Genomic DNA, 18,602 nt, shown 5'->3' with positions numbered 1-18,602 from the left:
TCTCTCTTTGACAAGATGAGGACTATCCAGCAAAAAATTGCTTTGAAGTGTTGAAAAAAGTGTTTTGTCAAGTTAATTTTTTGGCTTAAAAAAAAGTTCTTTCTGTATTCATACCTTCGGAATGTTCCATCTCATTTCTTTACAATTCATTATCTGATAGGGTAATTTGTAAAGCATGTAACTTATGTAGTGCTAGTACATGAGGCAGAGTGGCATGTGCTGTATATCTTTCCTTAGAAGAGTTTTGGAATGATTGCTTTAGCTTGGTTATGGTTTTGTCCTCTTCATAATGTGCAAGTTCCTTGGCCTGTATCATATACATAACACAGTATTTTCAAGGGGAAAGGGGACAACTTGAAATACTACTTTGCTGATGTTTTCAGAATATTTTTTTCCTGTCTCTAGCTAAGCATGCTACTAGTAAGACATAAAAACATTTAAGAAATGTATAAATTTAGATTAAAGCTTTTTTTCATGAATAGTACTCCCATTTGCTGTGACAAGCAAGCACATTTGAAAAGGGAACAGGATATTGTTATGTGTGCACTATCTTTTCTTTTTATTTTCCTGGTTGTATGTATTGGGCTTTACAGTGATTAGTGATTAAAGTTTGGGGGTTTTTGCATCAAAGGTTTCACATTTTTTTAAAATAGTGTGCTGATTTTTTTTTCAAAATCTAACTGCTACAGCTAAAGGAGCCTGATACACTACACACTAAAGTGTTATATTGCTCCTTCAGAGCTCATGAATGGTTGTGTTTGAGCTGTCTTATGGGAAAAGTTTTAACTTATTTGTCTCACACTGTTGAAGATTTCTTACCTATTTAAAATCTGATATTTCCATTGCTTGCAGATCTGTGATATTCGATGCCCCTGTGACTTTATCCTGCAAATTAAATTCATGTTTATCTAAAATGTAAAGTTTCAAAGCTTTTTTCTTCCAATTTCTAAGAATGTGTCAGTAATGTGCAAGAGTTTTTTAACAGTTAAAGCCTATTTCCGTGTTTGATGCATCTGTAAAATTGATTTTACTTCTAAAGCAACTGCAGAGGAGATAGATGGCATGTTAGTTGGGATGCCCTCCTTACCTTACTATTTTTGGTTCATTTTTATAGATACAGTATCTGTAACTTCAGTAATGCTGTGTGAAATTGTTTGTACAAAACACAGCACAGTAGAGGTCAACTTTATCATCAGTATAGGATGCAATACTATTTCTGATTTGAGGTCTAACTTTTCATATAAAAATTATTATAGAACTCTCAAATAAAATTTGTATAAATTTTTCCACTGTCATAAGTGCCACTTTTCACTTTACAGATAACGAAACTAAGATACAAAGTAAATAATTTGCCTTGGTTAAAAAATATAGCTGGTAGAATCAGAAACCAAGGTTTTAGACTCTTAGCAATGTGCCTGGATCACTGCATCTTTTAAGGTGTTCATTTTTCCTCATCATAACCACTAAACTAATACTGTCAACGTGCAATGTTGTGGCTCATTGGCAAGGGTATGTTTCCTCAAACATACCTCAAGAAATTATGTGGCTTTCTTGTGCAGAAGTGTGTGAGAATCAGCTGAAATACATACTGCTTAGCTACAATAGCATTTTTTTCTCTTAAATTGTTGGCTTTATCAATTGTGACATGAAAAAAAATCAATAATGTGCATAAAATGTAACATGATTGATATATTTCTTAATTTTGTCTTGAAATAGTATTTGATCTATAGATTAAATTATTGTATTGTATTTCCTCAAAGTTACTTGAGCAAATAATAAATTTTAATGACAAATTTAAATGGTAAAAGGTACACATCAGTTTTACTGAGTTTTTATGCTTTTCAAAGAAAATAATCTTTTTTCATATCTTGAAGTTCTTGTATATGGAGGGTTTATTTTGGTCTTGCTTAAATGGTTCTTGTTGTCACCATTGTTCAGCACCAGGTTTGTCTCCTGACTGCTTTGATAGTGCTGCTTCTGATTGCAGAGGTGTCAAGTTCTATATCTTGGCATCTGACCTTGGTCACACTCTGAACTGAGGTTTCTTATGTTATTGAATCTTTAGGGCTTTCTAATCCTTTGCTTATACCCATTTTCAGCTAAGTAGATTCACATGTAAATTGTTATTCTTTACATTCTACTTATGGATATTTAGCTAAACTGTTAGAAAGCTTTTCCTCTAATCAGCTGGTGTGTGTGTACTTTCTTTTTTTGGGGATTAGGTGCTGGGGTTCTATTCTCTTAACCACAGAGTAGAAGCAGTGTCTAGTGGGAGAAAAGCAGCTCTCATTGTTCTTTCTCTTTATACAGGATGAAAGGTTTGAGAGTGTGTTTTACTTTTCCATATGTTGTTCTGGAGTATTTACAGTAGTGAACAATTATGTTAGAAACACAAATCTAATATAATTTGAGTATTTATGAAATTAAAAATATGAAGGAACATGATAAACACCTCAGATGTTTTAATGTACTTACTAGGAAGCAGTAGCGCTATATAAAAAGAAAGAGGGTATTTTGTTCACAATTGTCACAAATAGCTGGAAAAATTCTTGGGATATGATTATAATCAGAAAATAATGGAAAGTAAGAGTTGAATTTTTTAAGCTATCTTATATTCAGATTTACTAGAAAACTATTTCATATTTTAAGAGGTAAACATGGAATCTGTTCAGCATTACAGATGTCTGAATTAATTTGCTTAATTTGGCATGACTCCTTGGGAAAAATGGTTTGGGGAAACAAAGATTTGAGTGCCCTAAGAAGTGTAAAAAGGTAGTATTTTTTTTTTGTCGAAATTCACCGTTTTATTCTTAAGAAACAGAAACAACTTTGTACTAAGTGACTTTGGTTTCAGGTAATAATCTGTGCTGTGTTTAGTATTAAAATGCTCTTTGCACAATGTTAACAACTTTTTCTCGTGGGCTGAAAACGCTGTAGGTCTTCTGCAGATCTCGCATCATTTGACCCTAAGCAAGATAAAATGGGGCAGGGTGATCGTCACCCTAAATTGAGTACAGGCAAGGAAAGTTTGTTCTGCTTCAGGTTCTGTCTGTGCCTCTGATCTTTTGAAGATGCCTATCTGTAGTTAAAAACTTAATACTGATCTCAGTATGTTTCCTGTGATGGTGACCCGAGACTGTTAGATGTCTGGCATTTGATATCTCTTGTATATGTCTGCTGTCTGATGTCAGTTTTGCTTAGCTCACTGGCATACTTGATTTATACTACTACATGATTTATACTATCCTACATGATTTATACTACTTTGAATAAGTTTAACGTTATGTAGAGCTGATGTTTCTCAAGGTTTGCTTTTTTGGCAGTACACAAGGATCACTCTTTAGTTTGACTTTTAACAGTGGAAATTCAGGATTCCAAGGCAGAAGAATTTCTCTGAAAATATGACACCTGTCTTAGAGTTATGTGTAGAATTCCAAGGTTCGTAAATAGATTTTTCATGGTTGCAAGGAAACCCCTGAACTTTGTATGAAGGAATAGTGCCAGTTTTTTTCATCTGTGTATATCTTAAAGGAATAACTCTAATAGGCTGCAACAGCTAGATTAATTCAGCAAAAATAACTCAGTATCTCTTGTTACTGTCCAGTCAAGGAAAATCTCATGTCTGTTTCTTGATCATCAGCTGTCCAACCTGCAGAAACTGCTGACTTGCATCCCTGGAAGCATATAACATGTTAAAACAAAGTTCTGTTCTTAATTAGTATTTTAGAGTTGAGTAAAATAGATTTTAATAATAGTATGGAGTTACTTGGGTTGTGTTCATACTCAGCTGAAGAACCTACTTTTTTCAGACTCATTTTATTTCTGATAGTGCCTCTGTAATAATATCTTTAAGAAAAAGTAAAAGTTAAGGAGTTGTGGGGGAAAGATGGGGGATGATGAGCAGTGGGAAACCGCCCTACCAACAGCAAGGTCAGAGAAGGAAGAGGGGAGAGAATGTACTCCAGACACTGGAGCAGAGATTCCCTTGTGGCCCATGGAGAGGATCATGGTGAAGCAGGTAGAGCCTGCAGCCCATGGAGGACCACGTTGGAACAGATATCTGCGCTGCAGCCCATGGAGGACCCCACACTGGAGCAGGTGGAGATGCCATGAAGGAAGCTACAGCCTACGGAGAGCCCATGGAGCAGGCTTCTATTGGGAATTGCAGCCCACAGAGAGAAGCCCATGCAGGAGCAGGTTTTCTGGTAGGAACTGTGGGCCTGCAGAGTGATCTCTTCCTGAAGGGCTGCGCCCTGTGGAAAAGACATGCTAGAGCAGTTAATGAAGAGCTACAGTTGTGGGAAGAACACTGGAGCAGTTTGTGAAGGCCTGTAGCCTGTGGGAAGGACCCCAAGCTGGAGCCAGGGAATAATGAGGAAAAGCAATAAGTAGAGAGGAACTGTTATGAGCTGAGGACAGCCTGTTTCCCATCCTCCTTGCACTGTTTGGGATGGGGGAGGAGAGAGAAGACTCAGAAATGAAGGAGTGAAGCTGAAGCCTGGGAAGAAGGGGTGGTTAGGTGGTTTAGTGTTTTCCCTTTCTCATTATGCAAATCTATTTTTATGGGCAATAAATGAAATGGATTTTCCCCAAGTTGAGTCTGACTTGCCTGTGACAGTAATTGGTAAGTGTAATCTCCCTGTCTTTATCTTGACCCACAAGTTTTTCTTATTTTCTTCCTCTTATTTTCTCCCCTACCATCTTATTTCCCCACCCCTGCCCTGTTGAGGAGGGGGAGTGACAGCATCACTGGGTTGGGGGTTGGCAGCCAGCCAAGGTCAGCCTACCATCATGTGCTATTGAAAGCAGATAATCTCAAGAACCTGCCTAACAAAACTGTGATTGTAATTTAGTGGTACAGAGAAAAGGAGGAAACATACTTGGTAATTAATAATGGAGGATGAAAAAGTTGTTTAGGTTTTAAGTGCATGAACTGGAAATGAGCAGGATGGAGAGGACCTTGGTGTATTAGTTAATCATATTTGTATTCACCTGCCAAGACTGTAGCAGTGATAAAGACTGCTGCATAACTAGGATACTGTGGGAAAAGTACTGCCTACAGTTTAAGGAAGTCTGATCTAAATGTAAAAGACATCATCTTGAGATCTTGGTCACCCTGTTCAGGAAACAGGTGTTCAAGTGAGACTGGTGCAGAAAATATGGAGTTGAATCTCATGAGAGAAAACCAGGTGAACTAGATTAGCTGCAAAATTAAATGTAAAGGGGATAATGGTATTCTCTGTAAATACATCAAGGTGCTAAATGCCTAAAGTATATGGGTATAAGAATAATGTTGCCTCAAAACGAAGCTGCCATGTGTGTTAATTTTAAACAAGAAATTAGAAACTTAATTTTAACTATTAGCACCGTTCATTTGGGAAAAGCTTTGAAGCAATTCCTGATAGGGAAGAGAAGAGTATAGGTGGAAAACTTCTTAATTTTGAAATGAGGCTCAATAACTTGTTTAAAGAAAGTAGATGGTGTGTTTTGATTCAGTAGAAGACTGGACCTGATATAGGCGATGTAGATTTAAGTCCTATATTCCCTCTAGACCAAAGTACATTTTCTGACAAAACATATAAAGTTATTTTTTCTAGATAAATCAAGTGCTAGAAGTGAGTATATGGCTTTGGTTTACCTATGGTGATGGTTTCAAATCAATTAAAATACTGTAAGTAAAATTCATGTAGCTTGAATGGTGAGGAGTTCATATCCTAATTCCTAGCTTAGTTTACTACAAGTTTGCACGCTTTGTTAAAAAGAATAATGTCTGCAATTCATCACTTTATTTACGGTATTCAGATGCCTTCAGTAATTATGACAGGTAATCAGTTGAATTGCATGAGTTTGCCTTTCCTTTTAAGAAAGGTGCTCTCTGCTATTTGTAAGTTGAGCTGTAACAAGTCAGACAAGACTTTGGAAATATCTGAAGAATAGAATACTACTGAATGCCTTGTACCAATAAACACATACCAGATTATTGACAGAATTTACTTAAGTGAATTGTAGGATGTGTATTTTGTTTTCAAAATCCATTTTTACTTGTTTAAAACATCTAGCTTTCTTTTCTTCCTTTAAGACTGTGAGCCAGAAGAGCTAACTGACTGGTCTATGGATGAGAAATGTTCCTTTTGTAATTTACACAAAGAAACAGCCAGTGTAAGTATGAACATGATATTAAACATTATTCCCTAACACCCATTTTTTGGTATGAAAGTAAGAATCAGAGAATTTAATTTTGCAGATAAGTTAATTCTGCATTTTGACTCAAGATAGAACCAGTAAAATCAAACTATTTAATTCAGTAGCTCAGTAATTCGTTGTATGTTGCACTACCAGCAGACTAACTTCTGAGAGATGTCATGATCTTCATATCTTTTCTAGGATCGTGCATCAGTTATCGGTTCTTCACAGTCAACGCCTACAGAGGAACTGTCATCTCAGGGCCAGTCCAACACTGATAAGATTGAATGCCAAGCAGAAAACTATCTAAATGCACTCTTTCGAAAGAAAGGTAATAAAAACATGTCTTTTATATTAAGAAATATGGTGAAAATCTAGAAGAATCAAAGTATTCAGGGTTGATTTTGATTCTTAAGTATTTTTTTATTTATCTATTGAAATAAATGTTTCTGCTGTTTCTTTTCCTTATTCCTTTGGTTTTCCCTAATCTTTTTCTTTGCTTACTAGAATCACCAGATGAAGTACTACTCTTCCTACTTGCCATTCCTCTTAGTCCTGTTGCATTATGTGTTATTCTCTTGAATCCCTGTTCATCAAATTGTATTGGTTTGGGTTTTTTTACCATGAACTGCTACTTTGTCCTCGTGCCAACTTCAGGTACCATTCTCTGGAATTTTAAGTATTTAAACATTTTCTATTCCTAAATTCTCACTTGTGGTTTTCAAAAGGAAAACAGTTTTAGGTGAGAAAATGTGTTTTGCAGATTGCAAAATGGAATTTGGGATCTTCTTGTACAAAAGCTGCTGCTTCAAATACATCCAAGTTGGAGGTTGAAACTTCTTGTCAAAATATAGTTTTTAGTAGCTCATCAATTCTTTGACTGTTCTTGTTCTTTCGAACTCAAAAAGTTATAGCAGTACATGAGTGACTGACAAGTCAGCTTGGTTCATGAAAGTTACTTGGTTATTCACCGTCAACGGCAGCAGAAATACTCATTTTCTTCCTTAGCTTCCTGTGAATGAAGAAAAGTGAATGAAGCTTTACTCAGTAACTACAATCTTCACGGGTTTTTCTTGGGGTTAGTGGGTGTACTTGGATGTCAGAATAGCTGAGTATGGCTAGGATGACAGCCCTCTCTTGCTTTTAACAAAGAATTAGACACACTCTCTTCTTTCACGTAAGTGGGAGAAAAAAACAAAGTTGGTTTTCTCCCTTTTACTATGCTGTAGCAGGAGAAATTATTATGCCCTTGAACCTGGGGTGTATGTACTGTGTGTCTATTCAGGCTACATTTTGCTTTTTTGCATTTTAAAGAACTTTATGTGGAGTGCAACAGCATTTTGAGTCTATCTTTGTTCCTTGTCTTTCTTTAAAACAAGCTATTTTCCATTTGAAATAAAATGTCCAGTGAAGATGGCACCTCATTACTTCTGAAATTCTTATTATATTTTCATCACAGGCCCAGTTGCATGGCATCTCCCTAGGCAGGGATTTTAATTCCTTCATATTTCTGCTTTCTCAGATCTCTTCTTGGTCTTGATGTGTACAGTGTTTTCGAACGTTTGCCTGCTTTATGCTTCTGCTGGAGATGCTGCCTTTTGATACTCCTTGAGAGGAACTTTTATCATAAGAGAAGTGAAACTTGTCATGACCTCGCCTTAGTGAAGTTTTTCACAAAGAACATTTGGCTTTTAGCATCTTCCTTAGGTGATTTGATCTGCCAGGTCAATCATGCTACATGAAAATTGTCTATTAAAAAACAAAACCAGTCTTTTCCAGTTGTTTTTGTGATTCTCTGAAGGACTTCTGTATTCTTGGTTAGGAATTTTCCAAGAATATTGCTTCAGTTCAGGTCTTAGCAAAGTCTTTTAAGTTGTTTAAATTACAGGAAGTGAAAAGCAAAAAATATTGTAAAGGACATGTGAAACCAATTTATGAGGTATTCAAGTAACTGTTTTGGATTTTAGGAAGGAAGATGAAGATTTTTACTAGAGAAAATCTCACGTCTGCTTTCTGAATTTATGCAGGTTTTTGAGTTCAGCTATCAACTTAGGAAAAAAGGAATCAAAAAATTTCCAGTAATTGCTTAGCTAAGGAACAGATCTTATACCTGGTACTAAACCAGATGTGCTTTCATTGTGGAAAAAATTCATAATTCTTGGTTGGCTGTCTTTAAAATGGAGTGACACTTGTTTGGATTGCAAACTCCTCAAGATGATCTACCCTCTTACTATTATAACTACCACAGTTTCATTTAGGGCTCTGTGAACAACTTCTAAGACTAGTGAGCAAATTTAAGAGTTGGATTTGTTGGTCTCATTAACCTTTTATTTTAGAACAAATTAGTATACGACTGGATTTTTTCATTTGCAGACTAGTTTTGGGGCATTTGGTTGTGGTCTTGGTTTAGGGTGGGGTTTTTTTTATATCAGGAAACTAGTTCAGAAGATCTCAGAACATGCAGCCACGTTATATGATTGTCTGCAGCATACAGGCTTCAGACATTCCTAGATGACAACTTGTCTGTAGAATCTGGGACAAGGGATGATAGAATTACTGCCAAGATGTGTAAACTCTGGAGATGCTGTAAGTGACAGTGTCTTCCTATTAGCAACCTAACTTCACTGTGTGTTAGTGAAAGGCCAGTTTGGTAGTTAATTGTCAGTAGAAAAGTCCTATGCTCAGCAGACACCTCAGCAAAGCCAAAATGATTCTTGTCGTCAAACACTGATGTTCCCATTAAAAAATGTATCTGAAACCCAGATGCTTTCTTCCCAAGTATAACATCCCTTTTGGTCATGTAAGCAGAGTAGACTGTGGTACTTTTCCACTTACATGATGTTAAAATACAACTGTTTTCTTTCGTTAAAGAATACATATTAGCCTTTTTTTTATCATGAATATTATAGAATGTGACATGGTCATTGTTATATAGCAGAACCTTGGTTGTTTAAGTACTTAATCAGACATTTTGTTCATGGACTATTAATTTTCTGAGTTTCTAGTATTCCACATTGTGTGTTCTTAGAAGCTCATTTTTCCATGCAGTATTAATGTGACCTCTTTAAACAAAAACAAATTAAAAAGAAAGGGTTATTTGCATGCATTCATGGTAGTGAATCACGTTCTACTTTCAGGACATGATCCACCAAGAGAAGACTGAAATATGAGAAGCTCTTATAGAAGTTAAGGAATTATGGCATGAAATTACAGGGAGAATGTTTGGGATTACTTGAATCTTTCCAGATTCTCTGGGCTGCTCTGTCAAGTATCTTCATTGCTACATTTCCCATATCAAAATAATTTCCCTGTAAGCTTTATAAAAATTCTTTATTAATAGTTTCTAGCTATCTATTTCATGTTGCACAATATTTCCATTCATAAATATGACTTTCATACATCATACCGTATCCCTGAATTTAACTTTGAGTTCTCCTGTTCTTTGCATAGTTCTGTCTTAGTTGCATAGATGTCATAAACTGGTTATGCTTCTTGGACAATGTATATATAATTTGACAAACCTATGAGAATGTAATTTTGCACACATAATCTCAGACTTAGAAAAAGAAGTGTTACTTTCTGAGTTGGAGTTTTGGGATGTACACACTGCTTCATCCAATGCCTGCAGTTCCTTTTTATTAATAATTTTAAGAAATCTAATTTGTCCTTTCAAAATCTGCAAGGTGTTCTGTAATCTCTGAGAGCTCTGACATATCTTGTGCAGTAAGCTTATATGACAGCCTTGCTATTCCTCTTAAAGTTCATCAGGAAAGAATACATAGCAGGTTTTCAGCTGCTTTCATAAGGAAGTAAAGCATAGTTTTTGTGTTGACCACCTGCCTGCCAGTGTTACTGTCTTCACTGACTCTGAATTTCTTGGTCATTTTCAACTATATTTAAGAATATTCTTAAGAGATATGACTATATATAGAGTAATGAGAATTGCAACCTGAGTAGAGGAAGGAAAAACGTGGAATGCTTACAAGAGCAGAAAACTAGAGTGGACTTGGCCTTTATTCCTTCTGTTTGTTGATCAGTCAAGTTAACTAATTGTGATACATGGCTCAGAATAAATTCTTGTATTCTGGTTTTAACTTGTCAGTGATCTGACAGTGACATGAACAATTTTATGAGTACAGCTAAGAATATTGCTGGGACAGTTTAGTGGCTGTTGAGGCGGGGTTGTTCTAGAAAACATGACCTTTTTCTGAAAAGAGGAAAGGTGGAGTGAATGCAGGGAACACGCTGATAAACAACCAGGTGTTCTTAGTCCTGCTACTCGCACAACAACCTTGTAAGGTACAAAGAAGATTGTAATTCCCTGCTGCTTTTCACTGCTTTTTGGTGTTGTATCAGTAGAGAAATTAATTCATTAGTTTGACTTTTTAATGAAAAATTATGCATTTTCAAGAAATAGAATACTATTGTGGAACACTATTTTGGGAGCTTTTAACTCCTTGTTCATTGTCCTGCCAAATACATGTGTAACTCTGAACTGTCAGTCACAGCAGTCATTATATTGTACATTGTAGTCTAATAATCACACATAATGAACAGAGTAGTTAAGAGTATGAATTCAAATAGTTACAAGCTGTTGCAGCACATAAACTGAGTAAGTATTAATCCTAAACATGAGCTTTGAATTAAAATAAATCATTGCAATTAGTCATAATTACACGATGTTTATTACTCTTCTCTTGCATTCTGACTGTAATCTTGAAAATCACAAGCAGAAAATATTATAGTGTACAAATGTGTCATTTAACCATCTTTTATCCTAATAACATCAGGTTACAGTGATCTAAGAGAAAATGGAGGAACATCAGAGTGATCTTTAGAGCAAAAGGTCTATGGACTAAATACAGATACCTTGTGTTTTAAATCAACTGCGAAAAATAGGAGTTTAAACAGGTGTAGGCGTGTAGATTTAAAACTTTTTAAGGAGCTATAATCATGACTCCTAATGAAACACCTTAGAATAAAGACTCTTTAGGTCATACAAAGTATATCTGGTGCCATCTGCTGATAATAATTAAGAAATATTTAGTAGTGATACGAAGGCCAGACATCTAATGCCTCTCTTGCCCCAGAATATGTTTCATTGCATTTAAAAATTTTATATGACTTATTACAAATTTCTCATGTGTAGCGGAACTTTGCCATTGTGAATCACAGAATGGGTATGGTTAAAAGGACTACAGTGGGGTCATCTGGTCCAACTTCCCTTCTCAAACAGGGCCATCCTAGAGCACATTGCCCAGGTTGCATCCAGATGGTTCTTGAATATCTCCAGTGAGGGAGACTCCACAACCTCTCTGGGCAACCTGTTCCAGTGCACAGTCACTTGCACAGTAAGGAAGATCTTCCTCATATTCAGGTGGAACTTCCTGTGCATCACTTTCTGCCCATTGCCTCTTGTCCTTCTGCTTGGCATCACTGAGAAGAGCCTGGCTCCATCCTCTTGACACCCTCCCTACAGACACGTATAGATAGTGATGAGGTCCCCTCTGAGGCTGAACAGGCCCAACTCCATGTCCTTGTAAGAGAGATGCTCCAGGTCTGTTTTCATTGCAGACTTACAGCCATTGAAGGCAAGTAATTAGACGTTATGTAACCTACTTCAAGTGTGTATCTTTTGATAACTTGAGTGTTACATTGATAAAATATATAAAAGTTGCCTTTACCTTAGTCTTTTTTTTTCAGGAATGTACAGTGTATAAAAAGAATATAGTTATGAAACTGTATAACTTTCTTCTTTCCTTTGAGATCTTACAGCACTCGTTTGTGTTCTATAACATTTGGAGAGCTGCGGGAAATTATTTCTAACTTCAAACTGCTCTAAACTGCTTCTTCCTCATAATACAAGTTAAGCGTCCCCAGCTTCATTCTCCATCAAGAAGCAAACCAGCATTAATAGTAATGGATCAAGAGCAGATTTCCAGCAACTCTGAATATATATGCATACTGAGGAATGAGAGACTGGAAGGCAGTGCCACGGAAAGGGACCTGGGAGTCCTGGTCAACAGCAAGTTGAATATGAGTCAGCAGTGCCCTGGCAGCCAGGAGGGCCAATCATGGCCTGGGGGGCATCAGGCAAAGCATCACCAGGCGGTCAAGGGAAGGGATTGTCCCACTCTGCTCTGCACTGGTGTGTCCTCACCTTGAATATTGTGTGCAGTTTGGGGTGCCACAATATAAAAAAAGACATTAAGTCTCTAGAGAGCTTCCAAAGGAGGGCAACAAAGATGGTGAAAGGCCTTGAGGGGAAGCCGTATGAGGAGCACCTGAGTTCTCTTGGTCCGTTCAGCCTGGAGAAGAGGAGACTGAGGGGAGACCTTACTGCAGTTACAACTTCCTTGTGAGGGGAAGAGGAGGGGCAGACACTGATCTTTTCTCTGTGGTGACCAGTGACAGGACCCAAGGGAGCGGCCTGAAGTTGTGTCAGGAGAGTTTTAGTTGGATATTAGAAAAAGATTCTTCACCCAGAGGGTGGTTGGTCACTGGAACAGTGAAGTGGTCACAGCACCAAGAGTTCAAAAAGCATTTGGACAAACTCTCGGGCTCATGTGATTCTTGGGGTGTCCTGTGCAGGGCTACGAGTTGGACTCAATGATCCTGAGGATCCTGATGAGTCCCTTCCAACATAGAGTATTGAATGATTCTAAGAGAGGGCGAAAGCCTTTACAGTGGTGCATAGCAGGATAGTGACAGATTACAGACAAGTTGAAATTAGAAGTTCTTTTTCGTCTAAGGAAAAATGAGGCCAGGCAAGCAGTGGAACATGCTACCCAGAGAGGTTGTGCAGTTTCCATCCATGGAAGTACTCCTGACCTAACTATGTAAAATCCAGAGAAACCTGATTTGACCTCGTAGTTGACCCTACTTTGAACAAGCAGTTTTACTAGAGATCTCCCAAGGTGCTTCCAGCATGATTTACTATTTAATGATTTACAATATAGAACAGTCAATGTGATAGCAACACCATTTGCATTTGTGGCAGTTAATCTTAGACTACCTGAGTCTCACCCTGTAGATTGAATTTGCATTAGCAGCAAGAGCACTTCAGATGCATCCCTGGAGCACGTCTTTCAGATCATATGCTCAGAGGTATACACACACCCCAACTTCTGTATTACCTTTTTAGAGTAAATTAACTTAGAATCTGTAAACTACCAATAGCTATAGCAGTTGAATATATGAGGAATTCTGCTGCATTTATTTTTCCATACGGAATATTGGGAAGTTAAAAAAAAATAAAAACTAACGCTAAAGAACTTGTTATAAGAACAAAAAAAAATGCTTTCTTATTCCAACTAGGTCAAAAGATGACTTTGCTCCTAATGGAAAAGCTGACTTCTCTTTCAAGTGTCTAAAAGCAATATATGCTTGGCTATTACCAGTGTGAATAGTCTAAACTAGAATAGGAAGGCAGTAGAAACTTGACAGTTCTGAATGAGTTTTGTTTGAGTTTTTTGTATCAGTTTATAATAACTGATGCAGGGGATGGTGATTAATAAGGAGAAATTTGTTACAGGGTTTTGTGTTTTCCAGCTAATGGCAGGTGTCCCTTGCACTCTATGGTCTTTTGCTTGTTACATCCTGGTATGATCTGTGCCTTTAAAATAACTCTTCTCTCCCATTTGCAGGGATGGTCCCCTGTTATCCAGAAGCCATCAAAGTAGTTTTTCTTGGGTGCATGCAAAAAACTAATTTCTGATATAAACAGGGTCATTCCAGACCAGATATCTGGTAGATTATTCAGTATAATAGTGTGATTATATTATTCTATATAATATGATAATGTTTTGTATAATTAATTTTGTATGAGTTTCTTGATTACAGACTGTCAGATTTTTGGTTTTGTTTCTTTTGATGTTTTTTTTTTTAAGTTAAGCTATTGATCAACAGTTTTCATTGTCTAGAACTACCATTCTCCTGTCATGCAAACACTTTTGTTCCTAGATAATTCAGTTATTCAATTTTATCTCTTAACTTTCCTTCTTCTTTTTTTATATTTTATATATTCGTTAGCACTTTTACACCTATTGCCTTACTACTTTAATATCTATTGAATTTTTTTCTTTACTTGTGTCTCTAGGATGATAAAATTCCAGTTGAACGTTTTCTGGATTCATTATTTAGGATCAGGAAATAACAATATAAAGAAAGAATAGTAATACCTGGATGTTACATGGCAGGGAGAGATCTTTCTCTTTTCTCTATCATTTCTAATTTTACCTCATACCTCTCTCCTAGAAACGCCTGTCAATTTTAGATATTGAGGTAGAGATCTGTTTGAAAGGTTGTCAGAAGATAGAGCTTTAACCATAAGCGGACTTGTTTTGTTATGCCTTGGATAAGTTCTCTTGAACCCAAGATGTCTAACATGTACTCAGTCTTTGGAAATCTTGGACCTTCACTTGTACTTCATAAAGCACTACTGAGGCGCCAACCAAAAGGTCTTGAGAGGAAGCATCTGAACAGTCAGCTGCCCTCTCATGTGCTTCACACAGCAGATCTCATAGGTGTGTGTTTGTAATTCCTTACCATGTTCTGTTGGTGAAAATGATCCCCAAACTATCTATTAGGAAACGTACACTTTGCATGCAAACATCTCCCCAGTCCAGGCCTTTCAGTTTCTCCATTTCCATGAAAACAAAACCCAACTTTTCATCTACCTTATCTGTTTCAGACTAACTTTAGTATCCCAGTAACTACAGAATCATGTCCTTTGGTATTCCTTTCAGGCAATCAAGATGGACCTAAGAGCTAATTCTCCTGTATCACATTCACACTTTTAAATCTTTAAATCCCTGTACCTTCTGGATTGAAAACTGCTTCACTCACTACCTGTGAACTCAAGGATGGTTAAAACATTGAAAAGGATATTTGGGGGGGGGGGGGGGGGGGGGGGGGAATGTGTGTAGAGTTGAAGGAAAGAAGGAAGAGTGGGATAGTGAAGTGAGTACTACTACTGCCACTTCAAGGAAGACACAGATCTCTGAGCATGGGCAGTTTTGCTTGTCTTGGGAAATGAAGTATTGCAGTCATCAGTGTAGTAACACAGCTTATTTATGTTAAGTTACACATCTTTGTTTTGTTCTGTCTGGTGCTTCTGTTAGGATTCTTTTTACTGATTCACAAATGTAGTTTCATCTGTGTTCAATAAGAGGTTTAACTTTTTTCTAGCTGACAGATAACATTAAAATAAAGTCAGAGGTATCTCATGTTTGATCCTTTAATTGTTTTATTGTTGTTGTTTTTAAAATGAAATACTACTTTCCATGGGACTATTACATACACAAGCAAAAAATAGAGTACACCCAGTGTAGAAGAGGAAATAAAGCTTTTCTTACAAGTGGTTTCATTGATAGCACTTAGGAAATATCCTGAAAATCCTGTAAGATTTTACAATAAAAATTTACAGCTTTATTTTTGTATTCAATTGCTTGTATTACCTTAAATTGTATGGGACATTTTAAGGAGCATCATATCAGTTTTGACATTTCAATCCTGAATCTACAGTGGGTATTTTAATTTAATATGAAGGTGAGATAAATCTCTCTTTTTTTTTTTTTTCTTTTTGAGGTCAATTCCTCAAAAGTCCAAGTGTTCTATGTTATGTTACTCTATAGAAGTGTTCTATGTTATGTTACTCTACACTTTACTACACATTATTTTGTTATGGTTGTTCTTTGAAAGTAACTTCTTTCAGTATTAACTCACAGCTCATTTAACTTTCACTGGTTTTATTCAAAATTGTTTATTTTCAAAACAGGAAACAGTCTGCAAATGAAAATTCAACTTATTGCCAACAGTAAATGCACATTCTGACTCCCATAAATAATGCAACCCGCATAGTCTTACTTGCGTGCTGTGATAAAGGAATATGGTAAAAATTACTGATCTGTGCTAAATATGTTCTTCCAAGTGACCTCCAGTTAGGAATGCTCATAAGAAAAATTTATTGGGCACCTGAATTATTACATTCATGACACATGTACTTGTTATGTACATTTGTGTGCTTATGGGAAGTGTTTATTACAAGAAAAGTAATTAAGCTTGACTCTTGCCTGTGTTTTTTTTATTCCTAGATCTTCCTCAGAACTGTGATCCTAACATTCCCCTAGTTGCTCAGGAATTAATGAAAAAAATGATCCGTCAGTTTGCGATTGAGTACATTTCAAAAAGTAGCAAAATTCAAGAGAACAGAAATGGTTCATCGTTTGAACCAAGTCTGATGTGTAAAAGTGTCCAAATGAACCAAACGGAAAACTCCCTTCAGGAAGAACAGGATAGCCCTCTAGACCTCACTGTGAATCGAACTCAAGAACAGAATACTCAGCAAGGTAAATTTCTATATCTGCTAATCTATGTTTTGCCGTCATTTGTTACTTTGTGGCATCTTATTCCCTTAAAAAATAAACGTCAATGTCTAATACGTGTTTTACCTTTCCAAAGTAGTAATAGGTATACAGGAGAAAAAAAATTATCCTATGTATTTAAAAAAAGGTTGAAGGAAAATTGGTATGGCATCAACTTAACGCTGAAAGAAAGTTCATACATTTTTCCCTTAAACACCAGGAGAAGTGTTATAAGAGAACTGTGTTAAAAAAAAAAAAACACACTACAAAAAAACTCTCCATTCTTTCTAGAAACATTTTTCATAGTGTGTGTTAGCAGATAAATATTCTCCTTTCTGAGTGCCTGGGTTAAATAAGTGGTATTGGAATTTCACAGCTTTGGAATACTGGATCCAAGTCAGCTCACCTGTGGCTGTCACAGGTAACAGTGATTCTGTTAGAAGCCTGAGAAAAGCAAGAAGGATACTAGAATTTCAGAGAGCAGATGTCACTCAGTCTGCATCAGCCCTTGGACACTTTGATTCTTAAATATAGGCTGATTAGAATGATGGAAAGAGAAGATTAATTTGGAAGGAAATTTCCATACTTCATACTTTAATCATTATAGATCAGTGCAGCTTTCTTAATTGAAGGTAAAGCTGGAGAAATAAAGTCTGTCTCACTATCATTTTCATAAGGGAAATGATTTCTTTGCCTCAAGGAATATTGCTATCTAAAACTGATAACAGTATAATCACAAGAGTGTTTTGGACTTTGAACTAGATTTGGATTAGCAGCAGTTTTCAGGAGTGGTTGTGACTGTCATGTGCAACTGAAAGCACTGGCAAAAGCAGCTTTTGTCTTTTACAGATATAAGGGTCTGTGTTAATCCTGTAATACTGCCAACCAAAGGGAAAGGTTGACCTTTTGTCATGTACCATACTAAAAGAGTTGGAAGAAGGCAGAACTAAATGTTTTGGGTTTCGTTTGGTTTTGTTTTTGGTTTTTTTTTAATATACATTGTCAGAATGAGAGCAGATCTGGTGTGTGCCTAATGATGCAGTCTTTAATTGGATGACATCCTTGGGGGCAGAGAAGTCTGACATGGATTTCTCATGCTAAGTATACCTATTCTAGATTAAATTTCAAACATCCCTTCTCTGTGACAGCAAAAGCATTAAGAAATAGTGGAATTCCTGCTTTTATTCTGTGTGGTTGGCAGAAACCAGTTAATACCAGGGTTTAGTAAATACCTTATGCAGATTAAATCCTGAGAAAATGTCTGTTGTGCTTTCTGCTATTGGTGAATTACCAGATTTTAGAGATTTATAATTGGCCAGGTTGAGGCACGTTTCTTTTGCAAGGACAACAAAAAAAACACTTTCCTGATACCAGCGCTATTGCCTTTTGCTTGCTTCAACAGCTGCTTATAAATAACTGGTTTTAAATGTCCATGAGGGAGCAAAGTCCCCAGTGACAGGTTCTGGTTGTTGCTGAGCCCAAATAAATCTTTGAGGAATGAAAGGGAAGGCAGAGAGTGAACAGAACAGGGACAGGAAGAAGGCTATGCTGCACAGCTGTTTGAAAATCCATTAATCTTTTATCTAAGAAAAACCTGAAATATAGAGAAATTAAGTTATTTAATTTTTTTTTTTTTAATATCTTTGGAGGTTTTTTTTTACAATCAGGCTAAATAACAAGTTTAGAAATCTGCACCTTCAGTGAAACAGCTTAGGCTAAAATAGTTGCTCAGCACACAGAATACAACTTACACAGTAAACTATATAAGATACTGTAGATTCTCAGAACTTAAACTGCCGTGTTTGCTGGAGCACTTTGCAGATGTTAAAGGTACTGGTCTTGCTGTGAAATTTAGAGCTGCTGATGAAATAAGACTGTAGTTGGAGAAAGGTGGCTTGAACATCATACCTATCAGGAAAGTTGTTTTGTGCTTCCTGTTTCCCATTAACATACCAATTTTGAGCTATTTTAGCTTTTCACTGTAGTGATGGCAGCACAAGCAAATAAGATCAAGATGAAAAAAGTCAGCTTCCTCATTTTATTTGCATTGTGTTC

At 36.5% G+C, this 18,602-nt stretch overlaps 1 protein-coding gene across 11 annotated transcripts in view; it reads left to right on the top strand.

Moving 5' to 3' along the window:
- Window positions 1–18,602, top strand: part of LCORL (ligand dependent nuclear receptor corepressor like) — an 84,896-nt gene that overhangs the window by 28,929 nt on the left and 37,365 nt on the right. For all 11 annotated transcript variants that reach the window (XM_027642716.1, XM_027642722.1, XM_027642713.1 and 8 more), the window contains exons 3-5: window positions 6,080–6,159; window positions 6,385–6,514; window positions 16,278–16,532. In XM_027642716.1, the coding sequence (XP_027498517.1) occupies window positions 6,080–6,159; window positions 6,385–6,514; window positions 16,278–16,532 (465 nt within the window). The remainder of the gene's footprint in view (window positions 1–6,079; window positions 6,160–6,384; window positions 6,515–16,277; window positions 16,533–18,602) is intronic.

Source organism: Corapipo altera, unplaced genomic scaffold (genome assembly GCF_003945725.1).
Source record: "Corapipo altera isolate COAL_440 unplaced genomic scaffold, ASM394572v1 22, whole genome shotgun sequence".
In the NCBI taxonomy this organism is placed as follows: domain Eukaryota; kingdom Metazoa; phylum Chordata; class Aves; order Passeriformes; family Pipridae; genus Corapipo; species Corapipo altera.
This window is presented reverse-complemented; position numbering and strand designations above follow the sequence as displayed.